Raw genomic sequence first — 24,948 nt, 5'->3', positions numbered from 1 at the left:
TTACAGGTAAAATTAGTTCAACCAAATTTGACCACACTTGTGCTTGTCACTCCGCTAAAGGTGTGTACTAAATGTTGTAATGATTTGCCTAAACAGTGTAGAGATAAAGCTGTATGAGAAATTTCAAGTCATAACAGCGCCACCATGAGGTGTATCTGTCAGAAAAATACAAACAACCCAGCAGGGGTGCATGTTTTGCACCCATTTGTGCGCAGCAGTCCAGGAATGAACGGGTGGAGGCACGGACGCGTCTTCCCTCCTCTTTATGGGCGTGTCCGTGCTTTCATTTAAGAGCCTTGTGAACGAGGGACGCACCACAGAAGAGGACGAGAAGCAATGGCAACAACTTTGCAGTGTGAGACGAGTCGTCCAACGTAGGACACATGGACTCCAAGAGCATCAGGTAAGCCCTTTCCAATATGGCGCTTCTATTCCTTTTAAGTTAAACGCAGTGTGACTTGTTGCTTGTTCCAGAATAATAAGATAATAAATGAGATAAATACTTTGCAAATTAGTACTAAATATCTAGTAACATCCTGTAAATATGAGCCCGGGAGACATGTGATATCTGTGTCCATGCTGCAGCGACACAATGAAGATGTAACAAAAACCCTGATAGTAAATGGAAGTAATGGAAGTATGGATGTGCAGGGAGGGAACAACCCTGCCCTGCGGCCCCCGCGCGACACAAGACGCTTCCGTCGCTAGCTTGTTTACCTGCGTTGCATGAGAAGATGCATGTTGACTTCACGTCTGCATGCTGCACAATGAAGAAGGAAGAGGAAGTCGCAACAAAATGAGCGTCGTTCTGCTGTAGTGTGTTTTTGTCCACAACCAAAATCTTTGTTGTTCTGCATCATACCCATCTAAGCGGAACGTGATGGACCTCAATGCTTTTGTGCTGGTGTTTCCAGGAGGATGGCCACTTTTCTTCCACTTCTCTGCGCTTGTCTGCTGGGAGCTTCTCCAGTTGCAGGTACTTTTTATATTTATGTATAATATATTTGAAATTAATATCAGAATTTACACAAATGTGTCAAATTATGATGTAATAACTCATATTTACAACATTCATTCATTCATTTTCTACCGCTTATCCTCACGAGGGTCACGGGGGGTGTTGGAGCCTATCCCAGCTGTCTTCAGGGCGAGAGGCGGAGTACACCCTGGACTGGTGGCCAGCCAATCACAGGGCACATATAGACAAACAACCATTCACACTCACATTCATACCTTTGGACAATTTGGAGTGGCTAATTAACCTAGCATGTTTTTGGAATGTGGGAGGAAACCGGAGTACCCGGAAAAAAACCCACGCATGCAAACTCCACACAGAGATGGCCGAGGGTGGAATTGAACCCTGGTCTCCTAGCTGTGTCGTCTGCGTATTAACCACTCGACAGTTTGAGGATCAATAAGGGCTAAAAATAGCAACTGTGCCCGCTTCCTGTTGACAGGCTACTTCCTGGGGGACACCAAGGCGGTTCTGAACGGCTGCAAAGACCACTGGACCCTGCAGGACAGGACGCCCATGCCCTTGCTTTTCCACATGACCGTGTGCGTGGACGTGCGCATGGTGGACCCCGGTGCCTGGGTGGCCTTCTCATACAGCTCCACCCATTTGCCCAAGCCCGATTTGGGCCTGGAGGGAGACATGGGGGCCCTGTACGGGTGGCTGCTCGGGGTGAGACATCGCTTCCCTCTTAGTCTCACCCTGAATCGCTGGTATCGCGTATGCTTGAGGAAGAACGATAAATCCTTGAGTCTGGAGGTAAGAAAAGTACATTTGTGGCCAATTTCTCAGAAGTAGTATTGTTTTTTGTTTTTTTTAAACTTTATTTAGTTAGTTTTACAAAGGATTGTCCAAAATGGTCTTTCAGCTTGATGGACGTTTGGTGGCGGAGCGTACCGTTTTCGCCAACGCTATCCCTCCATCGGGCTCCCTGTGGCTGGGTTGTCGACCCCGACAAGTACCGGCCGGGGGGGCGGCACTGGGCCGGGTGGAGGTCTACATGTTCCGCATGTGGGCGGACCTGGCTCGTCGTGGCTTCTGCGAGGACGGTGACGTGATTGGCTGGGACGCACACTTCTGGGGCGTGACCAGTCCTCGGGCCCGGCAGAGGGACCCCAACCTCCCTTGTGGTGAGTATCAGTACTGATAATTAAATCCTGTTCCCCTCCTCCTTAATAATATTTGTACATAAACATATTTACATTCATTTTTTATTGCTTTTTTAGTTTCAACATCTACGGTTGGCAGCCTCCGTCAAAGTGAGCCTCCGTCAGTAAAAGTGACCTTACCTATGACTCCACCCACAACAACGCCTGGTCCTCTTGTGGTGGCCACCAGTGCAACTGTCCCAATTAGCACTTTGGAAACGCCCTCTAGCTCCAGCCTGGCCAATCAGGTGTCAAGCAGCACCCTTGCTATTCCTACAAAGTTTGCCGCTGAAACCACACCAACAACAACGCCCCGCCCACTCATGATGACTACGACAGAAGTCCTAAGTGGCACGTTAGCCCCGCCTTCGAGCCCCAGCCTGACTAATCAGGTGTCAAGCAGCACCCTAGGCCCTCCTACAAGGTCTCGTCTGTTTGCCGCCCAAACCACAGCCACAACAACGGCCCGCCTACTCGTGGCGATAAGAACAGAAGAAATAACTAGCACTTTAGTCCCGCCTTCTAGCCCCAGCCCGACCAATCAGGTGTCAAGCAGCACACAGGCTCCTCCTACAAGGTCTCCCCTCCGTGCTGCCCAAACCACACCCACAATAACGCCCCACCCACTCATGGTGACTACAAGTACAGAAGACGTAGCTAGCACGTTAGCCCCGCCTTCTAGCCCCAGCCCGACCAATCAGGTGTCAAGCAGCACCCTCGATCATCCTACAAGATCTCCCCTTCCTGCTGCCCAAATCACATCCATAATAACGCCCCACCCACTCATGGTGACTAGAAGTAAAGAAGATGTAACTAGCACGTTAGCCCCGCCTTCTAGCCCCAACCCGACCAATCAGGTGTCAAGCAGCACCCAGGCTCCTCCTACAAAGTCTCCCCCAACTGCTGATTATAGCACACCCACAACAACACCCTGCCCAATCTTGGTGACAGCAGATGAAGAAGTCCTAACAAACACATCAGAACCACCTAATAAACCCAGCCCGACCAATCAGGTGTCAAACAGCACCCAGGACCCGCCTACTAGGTCTCTCCCAACTGCTGCCCAAACCACACCCACAACAACGCCTCGCCCAATCACAGCGGCAACATCAACAAGCAGTGAAGCTCCAAGTGTCATGTTAGACCTGCCTTCTAATCCCAGCCCGACCAATCAGGTGTCAAGCAGCACCCAAGCTCCTCCTACAAAGTCTTCCCCACCTTATGACCAAATGACATCAGGTGAGTGTCACGTTATTAGGGAAATCAACACGTTCATTCATTGTCGTGTTTTTTTTGTATTTTGCTGCTGTTTTTAGGGCACGGCCTCTGTGACTGCAGTGTTTCCTGCAACACGACAAGTATTTTCTAAGACGATTGTACTATTCACTCGCCCATATACAGGAAATGTAGTCTTTATTTAGGTTTGATTTCTCTCCATCAGGTCAGTTCTTTGCTTTGGGCTTTAATGTCAACAGTGCTTCCGTTAATGTGGACGCACTACAAAGATTGGTAAGTACACTTTATTATTATTATTATCATTATCTGTACTTTACCACTACTGCTGGTCTAAAGGGTGAATTTTCATACTCTAAAATATAATGTATCTCTACATGCATACTTTATGTGTATTTTTGTCAACAGTTGTCAAAGCTTCCATGTAGCCCCATGTCAGGGTAAGTTCTGCAACAAATAAAAAATGTAGTTTACTTATATAAAGCCTTGTGTATACGTAAACAACAGTGATATCTGAATGCTACCCCAATTGTTTATTTGCAGGTGTAAAAACTACCCAGATATACTCAAGTACTTCCAGGTAATTACTACCAAACCCTTATGTTGATCCTTCCATTAAATTCTGAATGAATTCCTCTTTGCAGGGTGTCCATCTGGAATGTGACGGCACCCATGACAGGTATCTAGTGTGTGTGTGTGTGTGTGTTATCAGTGTGTTAAGTTCGTGGCGTTGCAGGTTGAACAGCTGCATGGTGATAGTAGAAGTATCCGGTCCGATCGACAGCTGCTCGCTCGGGCCGCTCGTGAAGGAGGTGATTGGAAGTTACGGCGGCGTCACCAATCAAACGTCGCTGTCACGCTTGGGTATGTGAGCACTTCGTTGTCGTGTCGAACCTCTGACATGATGTCATTGACGGCTCTTACTGATGGTATCCTAGTGCTGTGTGGGTCTCCCGGCGTGCCGCTTCATCATCTCCTGGCTTCCAACCTGAGCTGGTCTCCTCATGACCTGCTGATGTCGGACATATGCCGCCATGATGCTGCTCCGCTCCGATGGTGACTACAGCACACCTTTTATAATGTGCCTGGTATTTCCTATTTAAATGAAGTAGCTTCTTAAGGATCACAACATTTATTCATTCATTTTCTACCGCTTATCCTCACGATTTGCGGGGGTGCTGGAGCCTATCCCAGCGGTCTTAGGGCGAGAGGCGGGGTACACCCTGGACTGGTGGCCAGCCAATCACAGGGCACATATAGACAAACAACAATTCACAGGAGAACATGCAAACTCCACACAGAGATGGCCAAGCGTGGGTGGGATTGAACTCGGGTCTCCTAGCTTTGAGGTCTGCACGCTAACCACAAACATTAGCAACACTAGCATAGCTACTATATGTGATGCTAAAGTGCTAACACTACACTCACACTGTCACAAGAATCTCATGCTAGGTTAACCTGTTTACTGAATATAAACCAAAAGTTTGTTTTAAGATGTGTAGCGAAGCCTGAGGAATACATTTTTGTCCTTCATGAATTCCAAAAGCAACTTTTTTTTTTCACTTCAGCTGCTAAAACGTGGTTAAAAAGTCGCTGTTACATGATGGGGGACCTTTGTGTGTTTTGTCTTGTAGTACGACCACCCAAACTCGTGCTCTGCTCCTGGCTGACAGCTGCCCTCCTTCGCTAACGCTTCCACCCGCTCCCATCGAAGAAGCGACGTCCACTGCTGCCACCGATCATGACGAGGGATTTGCCAACACGGCCGCCACAGCTGGTGCTGCCTTCACTGACAGCAACACACGTCAACAAAACACCACACAGGCCTTGCTGGTGGACACTAAAACTGCTGACGACTTGCTGGAGAGTTACAGTGTGACTACAGTTAGCGGTCAATGGACAAACGTAACGACACTTTCCTCGCCTGATGCAACAGTCACCGCAACAGCGCTTCATCTGACTGTAGCCAGCACCGCTGGGAATGGAAACAACAGCACCCCTAATGTGCCAACACACTTACTCAATATAACAACCTCCACTTCTACTACCAGCCATACAGCGTCTCAGGAACCGCTGCAGAACTCAACCCTTCCTGATACCACCCGAACATCGGCGACAACATCTGGCAACAAAGCCGCCCCTTCGACTGCTCTCCCCACATCCACGCCGCTGACCGACCGCACCACCATCAACTCCAACATGACAGCCAACAACAACGACAGCACGTCGTCCATATTTGACAGCAATTCAACCAATTACTCCAAATTAACGCCTCGTGAACGTACCCTGATGATGACCACTGAGACGTTTCCTACCCAAAATAATGCCGCAACGCTGAGAACACCTGGTAAGAAGATATTCTGTATGACTTGTTTGGTGGCTTTGTGCTAAGGTTTAACAACTATCAATTTGGCCCTGCAGTGACGTCCACGTTGTCTTCTGGGACCAAGAAGAACCTGGAGGAGCAAGCGGACAAACTTCTGGAAAGAACACAAGACGCATCGAAGCTCAACTCCTCGCAGGTAACCAACAATTCCATAGTCCGCTGGCCCCTACGTGACGGATTAATGTCATCAATGTTGGCTGCGGCAGGTGGCAGATGTGGTAGAGCAGCTGGAGAAACTTCTGGATGCTGCCACCATCTCCCAAGCGGTGGGCAGGAAAGCCATCAGCATCGTGAGCTCCCTGATGGAAAGTGACCCACGCGCCCTGTCATCGTCCGCCAACAGGTACAGTTCATTCTATAAAAATGTTACTTTGAAGGAACAAACGTCACTTCTGTTCGATTCCGCCACATCTTCTTTCCAGGATCATTCAGCTGGTGGAGGACTTGGGTCTCAAGCTGATTGTAAGAGGCGTCTCTGTGGTCCTCTCTTCCGGTTCTCTGGTTCTGGCGGTGCGAAAAGTGGATGGAAGAAACTTCCCAGAGATGTCCATCAACATCTACAACACTGATGATGTTCAGGTAGTGAAGATACAACAGATACAAGTTCCTGTGTACTCATTAGTTGGGTCTTTACAGCTAAGCGGTCTCAGCGGGTCCGAATCCAGGAAGAAGGACTCCACCATGGGGTCTGTGTACCTGCCTTCCTCCATCGCTGAGGGCTTGAGTCCTGAAGAGCAGAGGCAGGTCAAAAGGGTCCAGTTCACCTTCTACACCAAGCCCATCCTGTTCCAGGTGCTCCCTCCATCATGGCCTCCATAGTCTCCAAACATGGGTCCTGACTGACAGACCTGATTTGTTCCAGGATGGCACACTGAGCAACCGGACTGTGGTCAGTTCAGTTCTGGCGTCCAGTGTCACCAACCTGTCCATTAGCAACCTGGCTGAGAACATTAGCTTTACCATTCGGAACCTACATCCTCTACATGTAAGTGTGCATCAGCGTGACCGTCTTAGAGAAGCAAAACTTCAACTTCCTCTTTCCTTTGTCTCAGGCGAACTATGAGGCCGTTTGTGCATTTTGGGACTTCGCTATGAATGGTAAGAATATACGTATATTGTCCATTTCAATTCTGTCAATTAATATTAATCACTTTTATATTTCTTAGATGGTGCAGGAGGTTGGAGTTCGGACGGCTGCTTTGTGGTGAACTCCACTCCATGGGGGACGACCTGCACCTGCGACCACCTCACCTCCTTCGCCATTCTGCTGGTCAGTCTTCTTATTGAATCAGTGAGACAACATCATGGTACCGTGGTGTAGCACCCCTGTTCTGTCCTAATACAGGACCTCTCCAGAGAGGGGATACGAGACCCCCAGCAGGCACAAATTCTCACCTTCATCACCTATATCGGCTGCGGCATTTCGGCTATTTTTCTTGCCGCCACCTTACTGACTTACCTTTCCTTTGTGTAAGACACGTAAATAAAGCACTTAAGTTCTTATTATTTATTCTCCTGTCCTTTAAACGCTGTTGTTCCCGTGCAGGAAGCTGTTGAGGGACATTCCAGCCAAGATCTTGGTCCAGCTCTGCTTCTCCCTCCTCTTCCTCAACCTGGTCTACCTGCTGGACGGCTGGCTGGCGCTGTATCCGGCCCCCGGCCTTTGCATCAGCACCGCCTTCTTCCTGCACTACTTCCTGCTGACCTCCTTCACCTGGGCCGGGCTGGAGGCCCTGCACATGTACCTGAGCATCGTGCGGGTGTTCACGCCGTACCTCAGCAGATACATGCTCAAGTTCTCGCTCGTTGGCTGGGGTGTGTATCCTGTTTCATGTGTCTCGTTGTTTGGAACGCAGAATGGTAACATCTTCATGTGTGCAGGTGTTCCTCTCGTGGTGGTGGTTGTGGTCATCTCTGTGGACAGAGACAATTATGGTCTGGTTAAATATGGAAGGTACACAGATGGCACCTCTGATGACTTGTGAGTAATATTTTATGTACACCTCTTAATATTTATTAGTATATTAGATTTTTTATATATCATATTTTTAATATATTAAAAATATTAATATGTTTTATATAATATTAAAATTATTTTTATTTTTATGTAATATATTGTTATATAATATTAAAATTATTTGTTTTTATATATAATTTTTTATATATTTTTATATAATATTAAAATTTATATTTTTTATATTATGTTTTATATTTATAAATATTTATATTTTCTCACATTTGGAGCTAATAAGCAAGCTATTTTTAGGCCAAGTTACTTGTGTATAGTAGAGGACTTTCCTAGTAAAAGTACTGTGTATATTTGCATGACGGTAATGTATTCCGTGTTTTTCTTACGTCCACGTCGTGTATTTAAGAAAGGAGCTTATCTTTGTGTATTTTTAGCTGTTGGCTGCGTAACGACACGGCCTTCTATGTGGGCGTGGTGGCCTACTTCCTGCTCATCTTTGCGTCGTGCCTGCTGGTCTTCGTGGTGGTCATGGTCCAGCTGTCCCGCATCAAGAGACAGAACCCTCACAACCAGTCCCCTCACCGGGGCTTGGCCACCGACCTCCGCAGCATCGCCGGCCTGGTGGTGCTGCTGGGCCTGGCTTGGGGCTTTGCTCTGTTCGCCTGGGGGCCGCTCTACCTGCCCTTTGTCTACCTCTTCGCCATCTTCAACTCCCTGCAAGGTCACATTTCACCCACAGCACACGCCCTCGTGTCCACTTCCTGTGCGTGAAGCTACTTTTAATCCCGTAGGCTTCTTCGTCTTTGTCTTCCACTGCGCCTGCAAGGAGAACGTACGCAGGCAGTGGAGAACCTACCTGTGCTGCGGTCGCCTGCGATTGGCTGAAAACTCAGGTAATGTGACGCACGAAGCCGATTTGAACTGCGAGTAAAGAGCACAACAAATGAATGCAAGGCGTTGCAGAGTGGAGTCGCACGGCCACGCGGGACAACAGGAACTTTTCGGCGACCACCTCATCGGCCTCGGCTCCTCGCCCGCTGTCTTCACGAAGCTCCTCTGTCACCAGCAACAGCACCAACAGCAGCAGTAAGTACAGCAGACTTGGGGCGTATTCGGGCGACGTTTAGCATCCCAACTCCTCTGGTCATCTTCGCAGGCTCCGTGTTTGTGGACAGCGGTTTGTCCGATGGCTCCAGCAGTGACGTCATCCTCAACGAGCTGCACAGACACACGGTGTCATTTTAGAGCCACACCCACCTTTTGGATGTCAGTATTTGGACACGTGACCCCCCCATCTTACACTAGAACAGACCTTTTTTTTTTTTTCTTCACTGTGCAGTTCCGACCTCCGCCACGAGATGGCAGGATAAGACTTCAGCAAATCCCATTCACAAGCTCGGCTTCACTTGAATAATTCTCTGCTTTGGAATGAAGTCATTATTCCATCAGAAGCTAATCACTCGCTAGCATTTATTTATTTCATTGAAATTGGAAGCTTACAGCCAAGCTTTAAAAAACTGCTCATTTAGATTTGATTTATCGGAGAACATTTTCCATCCATAATTCCCTGCTAATGTTCAATAAAGGATTGAGGCATAATTACGTCCCTATGGTGGGCCATCAGCACTTAATCCGGGTCAGGAGAAAGGTCCTTTATGGCCTTGGGGGAGGTCGCTGCTGCCACCACAACACCTTTCATTCTGTTGGAGAAAGGGAACAGCTCGCATATGCTTCTCTTCAGGCTGCCTGGAGGATCAAAAAGAGGTTTAATCGAGGAAGCGGTGGTCGTCATGGCGACAATAATAACACTCATAAATCATGTGGCAAACTTAACTTGCGAGTCACGGCCTCTCAAAAAGGTCCATCGCTCCTTCTCGCCTTCTTTGGCTCCTTAGCGGACCTCTGGAGGCTCCTGTTGTTCACAGCGGGCTTCCGTGTGTCAACAAGAGTCTTATTATGGGATGCTGCTGTCTCGGCATCAGCAGGAATAAAACAAATTGAAGCCTCCTCCGGGGGCGATCGGATCAATGATGTAAAGTGCTCAATGAGACGCTTGATTGATTGAAGGGATTCACTGAATCAGCAGGAAGACCAACATAACAAGCTCCCATTACATTTTAAAGCGCACATAAACCCAAAACAAATGATTAGGAGTGGTATGGGGTCGAAAAACAACTACCAGAAACGCTCCAATCAAAGCCCCTTTTTATGAACCGCCGAGTCTCTCACAGTCGCAGGATGCATGGCCGACAAAAGCAAATCACCAAAAAAACATTCAAAGCTGTGGCTGTAGGCAACCTCCTTTTTTAAAATGAACTCCACAAGATGGCATCAGCTGCACTGGGAGTATCATGGGTTGTTTTTTCTTTTGTTTTGTTTTTCAACGGCCACACAAGATGGCGGTAGTCAGCATCCGGCTCTATCTACCTCTGCGTGCGCTTTAAAATGCTGAACACCTCCGGGTAAAGGGAGAGACAAGAAAGAGGTGGGCGTGTGTGACGTTCAAGGATAAACGATGATGACGTTATGCCGCAGTGAGTCCGTCCAACATGGCGGCACATCGGCCTTTTCACATTTATCTTCCAGCTAACTTCTGTCAAAAATCACGCCTTGGAACAGTGGCATTTTCTGCCATTTTGGGGTCCTGCTGGGACCCCCCACACCAGAAAAGTGCAGTGGAATCATTTAGTTTTCTTTCCGTCTTGCTTCCATTGCTATTTTCTGGTTTACAAAGTGAGGGAAACCTCCCACAGCCTCCTTGGGGGGGTCCCAGCAGGACCCCTAAATGGCAGAAAATCCCACTTTTCCTCGGCGGTGATTTGGGAGTTGGGGGTAATTTCCCACATCCTCATGGCAAAAAAGGAGAGACACATTCTGAGGTGCAGATTATTTGATGAATTTTTTGCGTGCAGCCCTTTTCCAGTCCGGGAGAAATTTCCCGCATTACGGGATCTGGAAGGGCTCAGATATGGCAGAAAATGCCGCTTTTTTCACGCTTCATCGGCCCATTTTTGGTCCGGGAGAAAGCAGAGGGGAACCTCCCACACCCCCTTTAGTGTTTCAGGGAAACGTGGGCCAACCTTGGACAAGCACAAATGAAAAAGGCATCACTGACACGAGGCTTGGCAATGCGAGGAGCCTTCTGGCTCTGTAAACACAAGCAAACACAAGACGGCCGGTTTTGTCAAATAGGACCCAAGTGGATCAGAACCTGCTGGAAAAACAACACTCCAGGCGTATAAATAGTCCACATGCAGACTTGACCGTAAATCTGTTGCTTTCTCTAGCCTTATTGACGTTTGGGATGAAAGAGATTCTTGATGCTTGAGTCTGCGCAAGGTCGTGCAAGGGTCGCGCTCAGGGATGCTTAAACCTCTGATGCTTGAAAAGGCTCCGGTTGAAAATGACTCCAGGTGATGCTGAAGTGAAGCGATAACGCGTAACGGGCTTAAGTTTAGCCGGGGAAAAACTGTAAGCGAGGACTTCACAGATGTGTTGGCATGCCTGATTCATTTCACCTCAGGGTCAGAAGATTAGGTACACCTAATGAGACACTACGATTGCAAGGATGCCACTGAGTGGAGTCTAAAGAAGGCTGAAAAAAAACTTAATCCTAATGGTAAGTCACAATTATGTGTTAAAAATTGTGAGATAAAATGGCGACACAATCGTAAGCAAGGTGGGTATCCTACTGAATTGAATCGGGTCGAGTGAAGAAGGTGCAGTACGTATCCCGTACATACGCAGTGTGTGACTTTTTATCTCATAATTATGACTTACCATTGGGATAACTTTTTGCCCAGCGGCGGAAATGGGTTTCCTACCGAAGTCCGTTTCACACAACATTGGCAGAACAGCGACCCCACCTGGTTGTAAAGAGACAATGCATGACAGGGTCAGTACAGGGTGTATCCTCTGTAACTTGTGAACTGTTTTCTGAAATATCTAAATAAACGATTCAGTTAAGAATTATGTTTGTTCACTTCTTTATAAAATCAATGTCGTTATTTTGACTTTTTATCTCATTATTTTGACTTTCGACTAATTTTTTAAATTATTTATTTTTTATTTGTTTTTATTAATTTTATTTTTGATTTTTTTCATTATTATTTCTTTTTATCTCATTATTCTGACTTTCTATCTCATAATTTCGACTTTTATCTCATAATTTCAAATTTCTATCTCAGAATTTCGACTTTTTATCTCATTATTTCAAATTACCATTGGGATATTTTTTTTTTCAATGGCGGGAACGGGCTTCCATAGTTTTCCATAAGAGTCAGAAAAAAAAATCCCTCCATGTTCCACACAAGCCCTGTAGGGGAAGCTCTATCAACTATATCTGCCCTAAAAGCAGTTTTTTTGGCTCCTATGTTGCCATTTTAGAATAAATATAGTCAAATAAAATAGTACTGAGAGATCTAGGAAGCCCCGCCCCCCCCCCCCCCCCCCCCAACATCCACTACCCGAATGTCAGCGTCCGAACTGCAAAGACTGGTAGCTTATCTTTAGCTTCAGGTACAACACAACAGCAAAGCACGTCTGCTTTACTGGCAGCTAAAAGGGGGTCCAGTGGCCCAGAGCTGGGAGCCCTTGGGGGCCTCATTAAAGCAACACTGTGAGTGGACACGTCCTTAAGTCCAAGGCCGGAACCAACCGGACAGAACGAGTGCCGTGTTAGCGTGGCGAGCCCATCCATTACTGTGCGCTCGTGTTCAATAGCGAGGTTCCTTTCCAGCCTTTTAGTGTCCAAACAACCTCGACCACGTCAGCATCGAACTCTCATTTGGCAGGAATAGGTCCCGCATCTTCACTGAGACATTTTCGGAAGGTTTCTTCCACGTGGCCCAACTCGGCCGACAAAACAAAAGCCAACAGTTTCATCAATTCAAAGTTGCCTTCCAGTGCACTGGAAAATGTAACCTCTCTAATTTGCACTTGTGTGTAATGACATGCAAATGAAGGGGGGTAGTGGGGGGGCGTTGTCAAGTGGAAGATTGATGGCGGGTACGTGACCGCAGTCAACCATTAAAATGCTTTTTAACCCCTAAGCATCTCTCATACAGAACATCCATACATACATACGCTAATTAATTGCATGTAAAAATAGACAAATAAATGATTAATTCTGATTAATTAATTTTGTTTCATAATTTAATTTTCGCTTTTCAATTCATTAATTTGAAGCAACCAATTGTATTTATTTGCATTTGCCGTTGTAGCTAAACATTGCTGTTTGTCTGTCTGACGACGCGTTCATGGTCACCATATGGAACTCGGCAGGAAGTTGAATGTAAGACAACAAGAGACAAATCTATAGAGTTCCATCTATTATTCATGTCCTCTCCAAGGGTCAAACATACATATTTCAACATGCGCTCCTGATCTGTCTCCATCTGCGCTTGCTGTACATATTTCAATATTACAACACTTTGGAACCATCTTCTTTGTTTTGCAGCATTTGACCACCAACCTGAGCGTTTTTGACATCCTGCTTCCTGTCCTCAACTGGGTTGGCCGTTTGTGTTTGAACTCATCAGAGTCCCCGGGCCAGACGAGTCTAATCTGCAAAGGACATAAAAATGTTCAATAGCTGCTTCATCGCCACTTCAGGCCCGTTGAAGCACCCTGGAGTGCAGGTATGGATTGTACCGTGTGGCGCTTTTGATGATAAAGTGCCATTGTGCCGGTTCACCGGCGGTCCATATCCCCCTAGCCCCCCGCCCCAGTTCACTTAATTACTTTGCGAGTATGACAATCAAAGTATTGATTAGCGCACACATACTGATAGGTGTCGGTTAGCATAGGAGGGATTGTTTTGCTTTCTAGTTGGGATGGCCGATATCATCGTCAGTTTCTAGTTTTCCACAATACTCCAGAATGCGACCAGTCCATTCAGCATCCACAAACAAGGAAGTAGCCTGCTAGCTAACATCCAGACAACAAACACAAATATGATGCTAATTTGTTATGAATACACATTATTATTGACCAAAATACTATTTTAAATAGTATTAAATAAAATGAGACAAGTTATTTTGTCTTTCGTGGCATCAGCATAGGAAACAACAATAGCAGCATTCCATATGTGGCATTCAAGCACCGTGGGAGATTAGATTGTGTTTTTTTTAGTGATGATTCACAGCTTGTATCTTGCAGATTTGGTAATTTGACTGAAGGAGCTGTGAAATTACTCAAGGGAGAGATAAAATGAGAATTTCTCCGCCTACGCATGAGATGGTATCGCTTTTGTGAAGTTTAAAATCACGTTATATGTGTGTGCTGTTTCAGAGTGAAGACTTTTTCATGACAAGAAAAGGAATAAACGCTGTAAACGTTGCCACAAGAGACACTGCGCTCAGTTTGGTTTATAATAACTTAAATGCATGTTTAATCATATTTTATACATTTGTGACCAAAAGTTAGCACTTTCAAGCCTAAAAATGGCTACATGACTGAAAACCCAAATATAAGGCTTTCAGAAGATGCATTCAAAGACGTTGCTTATATGTAGTATTCTACCAGTCACAAGTGTCAGGAATGTCACTTTGATGAGACAGTAGCACAAAGTATGCTGTCAATGCTAACATGTGCATTTTTTTTGGAGTGTAAAAGTGACTATAGGGGTGTTATTTTATGTTTAGAGGGCTCTAATAACATTAAAAAGCATATTTAGAAGGTCGTAAACATTCTATTTATCAATAAAGAATTCTATTTTGTAGAAATTCACTTATCACGGTTGAACCTGGAAGCCATTAACCACAATAAATGAGGGATTGATGTACTAACGGTCACAAATAATAGCAGCAGCAGCAGTAAAAAAAAAAAAGGCGGCCACTTCCCTATGCAGCCGGAATCCGATCTAAAATCCATGATTATCCGATGAAACGTGCCCTTGGTTTGATGGCTAATGGATGGCGGGCCACTTCTCCAAGTGGGTCTATTATTATTTGTGTTCTTCTATTTGACTGCACAGAAAAAGCTCCAAAAAGAACCTGTGAAAGCTCCTCCGTCTGAGCTTCGACGGTGGCTCAACCTGTCAATCATCCTCTCGGCGGGTTCGGGTTCCTGGCTGTTTTTTTTTGTACCGCACTACCTGGAAGTCTGTCTTTTGTGGTGGCGGGGCTGGTGGCTAGCAGACGTGTTCTGCAGCATATTATTTCACACCCGAATTGGCATTAATGGCAAATGGAACACCGTTTCTTCCAATTCCGCTAATGAGTCTCTCGGAACATCGCCTGCATCGGCCATGTTTGCTGGCAAGCCTGCGTATCTTCCAGACAGCCGAGGCTGCTCTTATTATAGCTTCAAAACGGCTTCAGAAGGAGCAACAATTACTCAGCGCTGCTGCTGCAGCAGCAAAGAGCAAAGTGAATAAAAGTTGGATCAAAATATGATATAAAAATATCTCCGCTTCAGCCTTTATGACTTGCCGGATGTTGGGATATTTGCACTTCAATGGGAGCAACCTCACTTTTGGTTTTTATATTTAATACAAAACTCAATGACTTAGATTTTTTGTTAGCCTGATGATTAATCCCCATGATTTCTGCCTAGCAACAAGGAAACTATAATACGGTGTTACTTTGCTGTAGTACAACTTCAAAAAATGCTCATGTCATTTCCCCGCAGGTCTGTGATGGGGGCGAGGAGGCGGCAGCAGGCAGCGAGGAACGTCAATCACGGGCAACGGAAGTTGAGGACGTGATGGGAATAATGTGGAAGGTAAGCGGCGAGGCCCGCAGCGTGACAAGGAGCACCAAGCTGCTAATAAATATTAGCCGGCACGTTTCCACGTCTCATCTCTGGAGACGCTGTTTAATACCCCCTCACCCATGACGTTAATTATTCACAACCTTTGTCCATTATATTGGGTACACATGCTTACATTCCCGAGCTGTATCAAAGATTTTACCTTCACAGATAATCCATGGGATGCCAGTCCGAGTCCCTCAATCTTCATCTTTCATCTTTTTGGACAACTTTTACTTTTACACTGCTAGCTAGTTAGCTGTCAATCTTGTTAGCTGGCCACCTTTTGTAGCTAGTTAGCATACATCTATTGAACTATACCAGTTAGCTTATGAAGCTTGTCAGTATATCTCTATCTAGCTTGTAAAGCTATAGTTATCTTATTGATCAAGAGTAGTTAACTCTTGTGGCTAGTTAGCATACATCTATTGATCTATACTAGTTCGCTTATGAAGCTTGTCAGCATATCTCTATCTAGCTTGCAAAGCTATAGTTAGCTTATTGATCAAGAGTAGTTAACTCTTGTGGCTAGTTAGCGTACATCTATTGATCTATAGTAGTTAGCTTATGATGCTTGTCAGCATATCTTTATCGAGCTTGTGAAGCTGGTTAGCATATTAATCAAGAATAGTTAGCTTTTGTAGCTAATTAGCGTATATCTATTGATGTACAGTAGTTAGCTCATGAAGTTTGTCAGCATATCTGCGTATCTAGCTTGTGAAGCTAGTTAGCATATTGGTCAACAGTAGTTAGCTTTTGGCTAGTTAGCATGTGAAGTTAACATATCTGTCTCCACAGTAATTAGCTTGTGTGGCTAGTTAGCTTAGTTTATAATTTTTTTTTCTCATTTCAATGAGATCCCAATCAGTAAAATTTTTACTGTTTTGAATGCAGGTTATGTTGAATATTTCTTTAATGGCCACAGCTACACTTTGGACACCCCCGGTTAATGCTAACCTAACCGAGTTTTACTGTACGACATTTCCCGACTGGAAATAAATATTTTGCCTTTGCCCCCTTTGGACGACGCCTCGGGGCAAACATAAATCAGTAAACGTGCTGACTAACGATGCGTGGCTCCTAAATAAATGAGTGCAAAGTAAACACAGATGCTAACGGCGGCATTGTTCCCTGCCACAGCCTTTTATGTAATTGGCATCCAGATGTGTTTCCTTGGTGATTATTGATGAAAGACGACACCAAAGCCCAGGCGGACTCATTTTGCAAGGAGAGAGGACTAATTAGACGCAAGGACTAATTAGAAGCAGCTTGTTGATGATGATGATGATGATGGCGTAATCCCACAGTGATGGATAGATGTTGTTTTTGTATAAGCCATCCTTTCCCATGAATATATTCTATTTGATAATGTTCTTTCGCCTGCCATATCCCCCCTCCTGTTTTTTGTGCTGGTCCTATTTTCCAGCAGGACACAAAAGAGTCTTTTTGGTAGGAGAAATAGCGGCGGGGAGGAGGGAGTGGGTTTAAAAAAGAGCTATTTGAGCTATCAAACGGCTCTTTTCATCTATAGCTTTGTGGAGAAAGTGGAAGTAGGACAAGAGTTTGTGCGAATGCAGGTAGTGATTATTGAAGCGGTGGAATGGAGTGAAATTACATTTGGGAGCAGCCATCAAAAATGGCGCCCCCTGCTGAATGAATAGCAGAGCATTTTCTAGTGTCTACTGTACAGAAATGACAACTCTTTGCGTCCCATTGGTGATGCTCCTTCCATTTTCAGAGCACGCTTCTTATATGGCAAGAAGATGAGCTGCCAAGTGGGTCACTGGAAATCCCCACATGGGCTACACACACACACACGGAGGATTTTCACACAGAATAAATCCTTACATATGATTTGACTCCATTGCACGGCTCAATAGACTCATTTTGCTTGCTTGGAATCTGCATGAATGGCTGCATGTGTCGAGAAGGGGGAATCGGACTCATAGTTGTCTCTCATTTATCGCGATGAACTGGTTCCAGAACTGGGGAACAAGCCAAAAAGTTACCACTTCCACACGGAATGGGTAGAGACCTTTTTTCATTCATGGCTGACTCCATGCGGTGCAATTCATCATCCATATCTTTCATTCATCCATTTTCTATGCCGCTTATCCTCACTAGGGTCGCTGGATGTATGCTGGAGCCTATCCCAGCTGACGGTGTACCCTGGACTGGTGGAGCCGCCATCTTTCCTCCTCCTGTCTTGTGAAGCCCAAAGCTAATCCTACCAAAGACAAACTTAAAGTTCCACCATCCCGCCATGCTGCTCACGGCATCCGTGTAGAGGAGCGGTTCGGTTCCCCGGCTTCATATATCTCCCCCTCAAATTCATTTCCTAACGTGCCCTTGAGCAAGACACCGCTTGGCAAGACTTAACCCCTAAGAAAATATAGTCATTGTGTTTAATTAAAAGGAAATGGTAGACTGACGAGCCCTCTGGTCTTTCCCCATTTGCATATTCACCTTTGTCATTATGGTTTTTGCTAACGTGGTCGCCGTGGTAACCACCATGTGGGCCTTGTTAACTTAACCCCTGCTTGCGAGCGCCATCCATCACCGTTACGGGGAATATGACACCCCCGGGGGCCACGATTCTTCATCGCTATCTTACATGGGAACCACTGAGCCGTTAAAACGCAGCGAGAGGCGATATCAGCGGCGTACGAAGGCGTTGGAGATGGAGCATAGGCGTTGGAGATGGAGCATAGGCGTTGGAGATGGAGCATAGTCAAAGGCTGCTGTGATAGAAGTGTTGGGAAGACCAGGTGTAGTCATAAAGCAAATGTCAGATATATATTTTTAATGGATCGCTCTCCGTCATGTCCAACGTGTCACATCGTGGCCTCCCTGGGAAGAGGTTTGACTCGCGTTGACAAACTAAGAAATGTTTCTGGAGCCCACAAGGTCGCAGTGGTGCTCTGATGCTGTCTTTTTAGAAGTGCTTCAGGCATGAAAGCGGTCTATGTGATCACGTTTTTTTTTCCCCCACTATTTATTATATGTACATGCAGACCTTGTAGTGTGCATGTCAGGCCAGTAGGGGGCGATGTAGAACTACAGCAGTATGCACATTGCCACCTTATGGTGCAATTATTTGTTTTTAATTATTTTTTATTATTAAAATTAAAATAAATACAATACAATACAAATTGTAAATAAAATATTAAGATACATTTAAAAATATTAAATAAATATTATTTTTAAAAACATATTTATTATGAAATCAATTGTTTATTTATATATATGTATTTTTACTTGATATGTGGCTCTTTCTTCAGGGACAAAAAAAGGAGCTAATAGTTATTTATTATTATCTTCTTGACGCACCGCATTTAAATTCAAGTGTGGCACCCACTAAGAATACCACTTTCTCGGGGGAGACCACCAAGCGAGAGTACATTGCGCATTTATCGCCCTCCTTGTTGTTTGTGTTTTAATTGCATTCTGTTTGATGAGATTGTTTGCCACCAGAGAGGAAACCTACAAGCTTTTTTTTCCCGCCACCTACAGTCTATGCATGATACACACACACACACACACACACACACACACACAGAAAGAAGACTAGTTGTGTGAGAGTGACATGTTTGTCTTTGTGGACACATGTCTCTCTGCACTTTGTGTTGCGCTGCAGGAAGCATGGAAGCATGACAGGCTGCAGAGGCGCCAATCACACCAGGAAGGCTCTGCTTCCTCTTGTGGGCCGTCAAATTGACATCCCTGTTTTTTTCCTGTTGCTCGTTTGCGGGAATAATCTTTTTTTTTTTTAAAGTATCACAGAGAAGGCCATCTGGAATGCAGACCTGTTGGGAAATGTCAACCCGACAAGCCTATATTTCATTTTTTCAAGGATTCTACAGCTTCTAAAAAAGAAACTTTTACAGCAAGTGAAGTGTGTTTTTCAGGGTCAAAAGCACTTTTGGACTCATGTGATCTTAGTGAAACCTCTCCTCCTTGCCATCTTGTTATTACTGTTGCCATGACAACAGCAGTCGTCATGTGTTTATTGTGCAGCAAAACCTTAACACTCAAAGGGCTGCAGATGGACCAAAATATACTCTCATCTAAAGCTGCTTCTTCACATTGAAGTACGTCCCATACACCATTCAACATGTTCAAAAAGGAGTAGGAAGAAGCACATCTTATTTCATCCCACCCCTTGTCAAGTCTCAGCAAATTAGGTGTACCCAATGAATTGGCCAGTGTTACAATGGCAGGCCATCCATCCTGAAGCACTTCCTCTATGTTAGCGGCTCAAGCGTGAAGGCGCTTATCTCTACTAACGCGTCGACGTCGTTGCATGACTGATGCCCGGTAATAACCACGTCTCACTCGCAGATTGATGGTGCCGATAAAAACTGTGTCACTGCGTGGAAAGGCTGATTATGACACTTGGCATATTGGAGGGGGTAAGGGAGAACAAACCTGTGCTTGGATATAAACTCATTTGCACATATGGACTGTATGGTGCTGATGAAGCCAGACTACCGCCACCTGCTGTTGCAGAGGAGTATTGAAAACTGTCCAAGGTTCTGAAACCAATGCACGGAGTGAACCCTTCGGAAGGAAATCAGACGCACATGGCAATACATCGAGGCCGGCAAATTGATCAAGTTCATTTTCATTGATTGTGTGATTGATTTCTTGCCACGTTTTATTCTTACGAAATCTCCTGTTGAGAGAATAGCTCACGGCCCTTGTGGCCCTCAAATCCTGCGTCTCATTTCCATACGTGGGTCTCTTGGCTGCCGTATCGCTGCTTCCGCTCTCCTCCCCCTCCGGCCCCACCGCCCGGGTGCCTTCCCGAGATTCATTTAGGAGGATTTCATTTGGGCACAGATCACATTTCCTGCCGCTGCTGAAACAGATCCGTTTAAGATGAGGATTTCCTGGCAGGACAATATTACAACTCTCGGGAGTCCATCTATTATACAGTTAACAATGACACGTTTCACACAAGGCAGATTAATCCTCCGTGTGGGTGTTTGATGCTCAGAGAGTTTAACATAACCCCCAGCGCCATCTACGCTACTTCCCGACGCAAGAAAGCACCGTTTGATGTCATTCCGAGGGGCGCTGGCAGACAGGCGGCGCGTGTGGACTGTGGATTGGCCCACAGCAACACTAATCCCTGAATCCATCAGGCGACCTTTTACTCATCTGGGCTTGTTTGAAAGTCAGAATCAGAGGCTGGAAACTCTCAGTAGTTGACTGCTGACATCGGTGCATGTATTCACTAGACACACGCTTTCAAACAAGATATACAGCATATGTTTGCTACCATTTTTGATGGAAAACAACAGCTCAGAGGCAAGGGGGAGTTCTTTCAGGGATCAGCTCCAAAGCTGCAGATGGCGCTATAACTGCTAGGCCTATTGGCACAACAAAAAGTCAAAGAGAGTTTGATTGTTTTTGTTGCTTGATTAATCTCATGTTTACGCTTTTAACATGTCTGGAAAGGAAGCAGATCTTATTTGTGTGTAAGGATTGCTGTTTACGCCGCACGGTGGACGAGTGGTGAGCATGAAGGCCTGGGTTTGAATCATGCATGTGTCAGTTTTCTTCAAATTAGCTGGGATAGGCTCCAGCATACCCGTGACCCTTGTGAGGATAAGCGACATAGAACATGGATGGGTTGCTGTTTACTAAGACTAAGAAAAGAATACGCAACGTCTGCTAGTGGATTGACCACTTGTTCAAGTCCCATTCATTTTGCTCCATATGTTGATTGGTATGCCATACGGTTAGCATGCGTGTGTTAAATCCACATTTGATTAAAATCCACTCTATTGTGCCCTGAACTCCAGCATTATTCAACACTAATTGAGCAGTGGCTCGTGTGATGCCAACACAAGGTGCAAAGATAAGCACATAAATAAAAGCGTCTTTGATGAGATGAAGATGCTATCGGGCCTCCACAATGAGATTATCCCGCACTGAGCATTATTGTGCATAAATCCATTATGTGCTTAGAGCCAGGCGGGAAAGGAGCAAATTAACATTCACCAGCGTGTGCAGCTGCGTCGCAAAAGGTTAGGGGGAAAAAAAAACATCAAGATAATCTCTGTCATGTCTTTGGAAGCTTTGCAGGGGGAAGACGCCCCCTCCTTGGATTTTACCTTTCGACATTTCCAATTTTTCTGAGAGGTAGAAACTCACTCCTCAAGAGTTAGGGGGAATTGAGGAAACTGCGGGCTTGTTTCCTCGTCTTAACAAGCGTTGAAAGATTTTGGGGTGTTTGTGGGACTTTTAGGAGGCCAAAGGTTGGATTCCAGCTTGTTCTTCCGCACAAAATTAATTCACCCAAAGGCCTGCAACTCTTGTGGAAGCCTACCATTTTCTCTATTGTATATTTAATTAGCTTTGTATGCGTTAGTCTTTGTTCATATTTGTGCTGCCGTACTCTGTATGTAACCAGGCACGCCCATATAAGGAGGTCTGTGACGTCACAGTGAAAACGATATAATCGAGTTAGAAAAGTTAAAAAGCCCTATAGGTCCCTTTTAACGGCAGTTGGTGTCACATGGAAGCGCAAGTCAAGCGTACACACCAGGATGGGATGATCACCTTCACACGTGACTACCCCGCGCGTGCTAGCAGATCAAACGCACCCCAATTCATTTTAGCCAAACCAAACAGGACAAGTGTGAACACACCTTCAATGAAACACTGGATCTCTCTCGCAGGAAGATGCGCCGTTAGTCGGGTTTTAATGAAGATCTCCACACAGCATGCCGCCAAACGACTGCAAGTCAGCACTTGTGCCTAATGGAGCGTGGAAAAAACAATCAAGGTTCACGGTTGCTGCATACCCGACGACAATGTCATACAGAGAGGACTTGACGGGAGGCACGGAGCTGCCGGAGTTCACCTTGGCGCCGTGGAGGTGAGTCTCGCGTGGCACTCACCTGTCAGAATAATGCAAACAAGCCGCTTGATGGCTGTCCTGATGTACCTGCTGTCAATAGGATGATCCTTGCTCTTCTGATACCTGACACTCAAGGTCTACACACGGCCTTGGATGTGCTGGACACGCGGAGGCCGCTTCATTAGGCACACCGTCCAACCAGATCCAATGCAAACATGATGAAGATAATCATCATGTTTGTTATTGTGGTTTGCAGTGTGCAGTTACCAATTACAATTAGGATTAGACTGAGATATATTTGTGTTAGCTAATGGGGTCTCCTTGTGTTTTCATGCTTGGATGTATTTGTTGGTGTAACTCTTCCACTCTTCAACCGCTACACACGAAAGTATCAACATTTGGGGTGCAATTTTTTACAGCGTCATGAAAAATGATATTTTGTAAAGCAAGGCATGTAGCTATTCATCTTTTTCTATGCCGCTTATTCTCACTTGGGTCGCGGGGGTAAGCTGGAGCCTATCCCAGCTGACTTTGGACTGGTGGCCAGCCAATCACAGATCACATATAGACAAACAACCATTCACAATTGGACAATTTAGAGTCAGCAATTAGCGTAACATGCATGTTTTTGGGGAGAACACAGATGTCCAAATGGAGATTTGAACCCAGTGATTGTGTGGCCTACACTGGAAAAAATTTGGAGTGCCATTTATTTGAGAAAAGCTAGGTAACAATTTGCACACACAATTACTAAGTAACTTTTACTTGGGAAGTATTCAAGTAAAATTTACTTCTCAGCAAGGATTATTTTTAAAAATACTCTTAACATTTACTGTCACAGACACAAAAGGTACTCTACAGGTACTACATTTCATAACTAAACCAAAGACCTGGGTTTGATTCTCCGTTGCCTCTCTGTGTGTTGCATGTTCTCTCCGTGAATGTGTGGGTTTTCTCCAGGTACTCCGGTTTCCTCCCACATTCCAAAAACATGCTCGGTTAATTGGCGACTCCAAATTGTCCATAGGTATGAATGTGAGTGTGAATGGTTGTTTGTCTATGTGTGCCCTGTGATTGGCTGGCCTCCGGTCCAGGGTGTACACCGCCTCTTGCCCGAAGTCAGCTGGGATAGGTTCCAGCATACGCCCACCCTAGTGAAGATAAGCGATATAGAAAAATGAATGAATAACTAAACCATGTTGGTGTCATTCAACAGCTGTACTGATCTTACCTTGTCTAAGCTTTTGAGACCAAATTCTTGAGCGTCAAAGTCCTTCAATATTCTGTGAAATGGATAGAGAAATTATTTCAATTATGGCAACAATACAAAATCTAAAATCATCACAATTCTTTCAGATTGCATGTGCATTAGTCTAAACTACAAAGCTGCTTGACAATATTTGTTGTTGTTTTTTTAAAACAAAACACTCAAAATCAACTTAGTTTTTAATACAAATATTTATTCATCTGTCTTGAAACCTAACTCCATTATCCAACTTGTTTAAATCAGTAAAACTTAACAAAAGGCTAAACTGCCATTTACAGATTCAAATAACCATATACGTATTATTGCAATGTTACCTTCTCAGTCAGGCGTCTTAGTTGGTGCAAGCTGCTGCTTTACACACGGAGAGGACTCTGCTTCTTAGACGCTGTTGACAAGTGGAATAAACAACATTGTAGTGACAAATCATGAAAATATCATGTGTTACAATATGTGAAATTAAAACAAACGTTTATTTGGTTATACTTGGATCATTGGTAGAACACGTACAATATTTTGTATATTAAAATGACCACATATGCGGTGAACTAACCTTGCTCCAAAATTTCTACTCCTTCCAGTCAGGTTTCAGTCATTATTGATATATTTTCAGGGTCTGGACAAGCTCTTCTTATTGCCGAAATTTTGCAATTCAGTTCCATTGAATACCATTGAATCCACTGAATCACAAAGGAAAAACTCCCGCTCCGCGACAGCATCCACGAGACTCAGGTCGATAGCATACTTCAACCGCGTGTAGTTTAAGCTACACGCGGTTCCCATGGCTTAGAGGACACTGCTGCTGCCGAAATAATCGAATAACATATAAGGAATTAATCATTAAAGATTTAATAAACATAAAAATCTCCTGTTCTGCAACCGAAAACACCTCCACAAAGCTCGCAGTTGATAGCTAGCTAGCTGGCAGGCTAAGCTAGCTGGCAGGCTAAAGGTAAGCTAATGCTAACGTCGAGTATTTCATATGATAACACTGACGTAAACAGATAAGGAAATGTGACAGAAAAATGTCAGATAAACATATGACCTGCCCATATGGCTCCACACCGATGAATTTCCTTGTTAAACGACTGTTCATGTCGTCTTCCACCGTCTCCTGTGAAAACGTGGCGCCCTCAAACTTTGTGATAAGATCCTTTTACGCATGCGCAGAATGGCCACAAGGTGGCCAGGTTCACTGCTATTACCCAAGCACATTTTACTATCTGATATCAGGTTGTAAAATCAATAATGTGAGGATACTAAGTTACACACAATCATCAAGTAAGGCATTAAATAAAGAGTGAGATTTTAGA

At 44.9% G+C, this 24,948-nt stretch overlaps 2 protein-coding genes and 1 long non-coding RNA gene across 9 annotated transcripts in view; 2 read left to right on the top strand and 1 right to left on the bottom strand.

Moving 5' to 3' along the window:
• Nucleotides 1–251: 251 nt before the first annotated feature.
• LOC131108939 (adhesion G-protein coupled receptor G4-like) lies at nt 252–10,493 on the top strand. 2 transcript variants are annotated; one of them, XM_058060391.1, is made up of 28 exons: nt 252–403; nt 915–976; nt 1,458–1,771; nt 1,881–2,142; nt 2,239–3,399; nt 3,477–3,518; nt 3,602–3,669; nt 3,802–3,833; nt 3,937–3,973; nt 4,038–4,072; nt 4,130–4,257; nt 4,332–4,449; nt 5,028–5,740; nt 5,815–5,915; nt 5,986–6,122; nt 6,202–6,358; nt 6,416–6,571; nt 6,642–6,764; nt 6,832–6,877; nt 6,946–7,049; nt 7,125–7,249; nt 7,326–7,594; nt 7,661–7,760; nt 8,183–8,469; nt 8,540–8,641; nt 8,712–8,834; nt 8,905–9,014; nt 9,088–10,493. In XM_058060391.1, the coding sequence occupies exons 1-27, from the start codon at nt 384–386 to the stop codon at nt 8,991–8,993; spliced, it is 4,911 nt and encodes a 1,636-aa protein (XP_057916374.1). In that variant the 5' UTR covers nt 252–383; the 3' UTR covers nt 8,994–9,014; nt 9,088–10,493. The 2 variants fall into 2 exon arrangements, with proteins under 2 accessions (XP_057916374.1, XP_057916373.1); XM_058060390.1 differs by having other exon boundaries at nt 253–403; nt 8,905–10,493.
• Nucleotides 6,873–24,818, bottom strand: LOC131108944 (uncharacterized). 6 transcript variants are annotated; one of them, XR_009120602.1, is made up of 10 exons: nt 24,189–24,777; nt 23,953–24,023; nt 23,603–23,654; nt 22,160–22,268; nt 13,222–13,313; nt 9,061–11,614; nt 8,761–8,966; nt 8,605–8,669; nt 8,232–8,509; nt 6,873–7,693 (listed from the first exon to the last, which is right to left on the bottom strand). It is a non-coding gene; the product is annotated as an uncharacterized LOC131108944 (long non-coding RNA). The 6 variants fall into 6 exon arrangements; XR_009120598.1 differs by having other exon boundaries at nt 6,875–7,693; nt 8,232–8,669; nt 24,189–24,434; nt 24,681–24,817; XR_009120599.1 differs by having other exon boundaries at nt 6,876–7,693; nt 8,232–8,669; nt 9,061–10,896; nt 11,529–11,614.
• The window catches only part of LOC131108942 (dipeptidyl aminopeptidase-like protein 6), an 84,424-nt gene continuing 83,867 nt past the window's right edge, over nt 24,392–24,948 (top strand). The window contains exon 1 of the mRNA XM_058060405.1: nt 24,392–24,587. The gene's annotated coding sequence lies outside the window, so the exon portion shown is untranslated. The remainder of the gene's footprint in view (nt 24,588–24,948) is intronic.

This window comes from Doryrhamphus excisus, chromosome 21, assembly GCF_030265055.1.
Source record: "Doryrhamphus excisus isolate RoL2022-K1 chromosome 21, RoL_Dexc_1.0, whole genome shotgun sequence".
Lineage (NCBI taxonomy): Eukaryota > Metazoa > Chordata > Actinopteri > Syngnathiformes > Syngnathidae > Doryrhamphus > Doryrhamphus excisus.
Note: the sequence above shows the minus strand (reverse complement) of the source record. Positions and strands in the feature narration are given on the sequence as shown.

Excerpts from the sequence above, each read along its gene's own strand:
- LOC131108939 (XM_058060391.1), top strand. The coding sequence starts at position 384 with ATGGACTCCAAGAGCATCAG. Across the intron at positions 6,123-6,201 it reads CTGTCATCGTCCGCCAACAG|GATCATTCAGCTGGTGGAGG; the intron begins GTACAGTTCATT and ends TCTTCTTTCCAG. Across the intron at positions 7,050-7,124 it reads CCTCCTTCGCCATTCTGCTG|GACCTCTCCAGAGAGGGGAT; the intron begins GTCAGTCTTCTT and ends GTCCTAATACAG.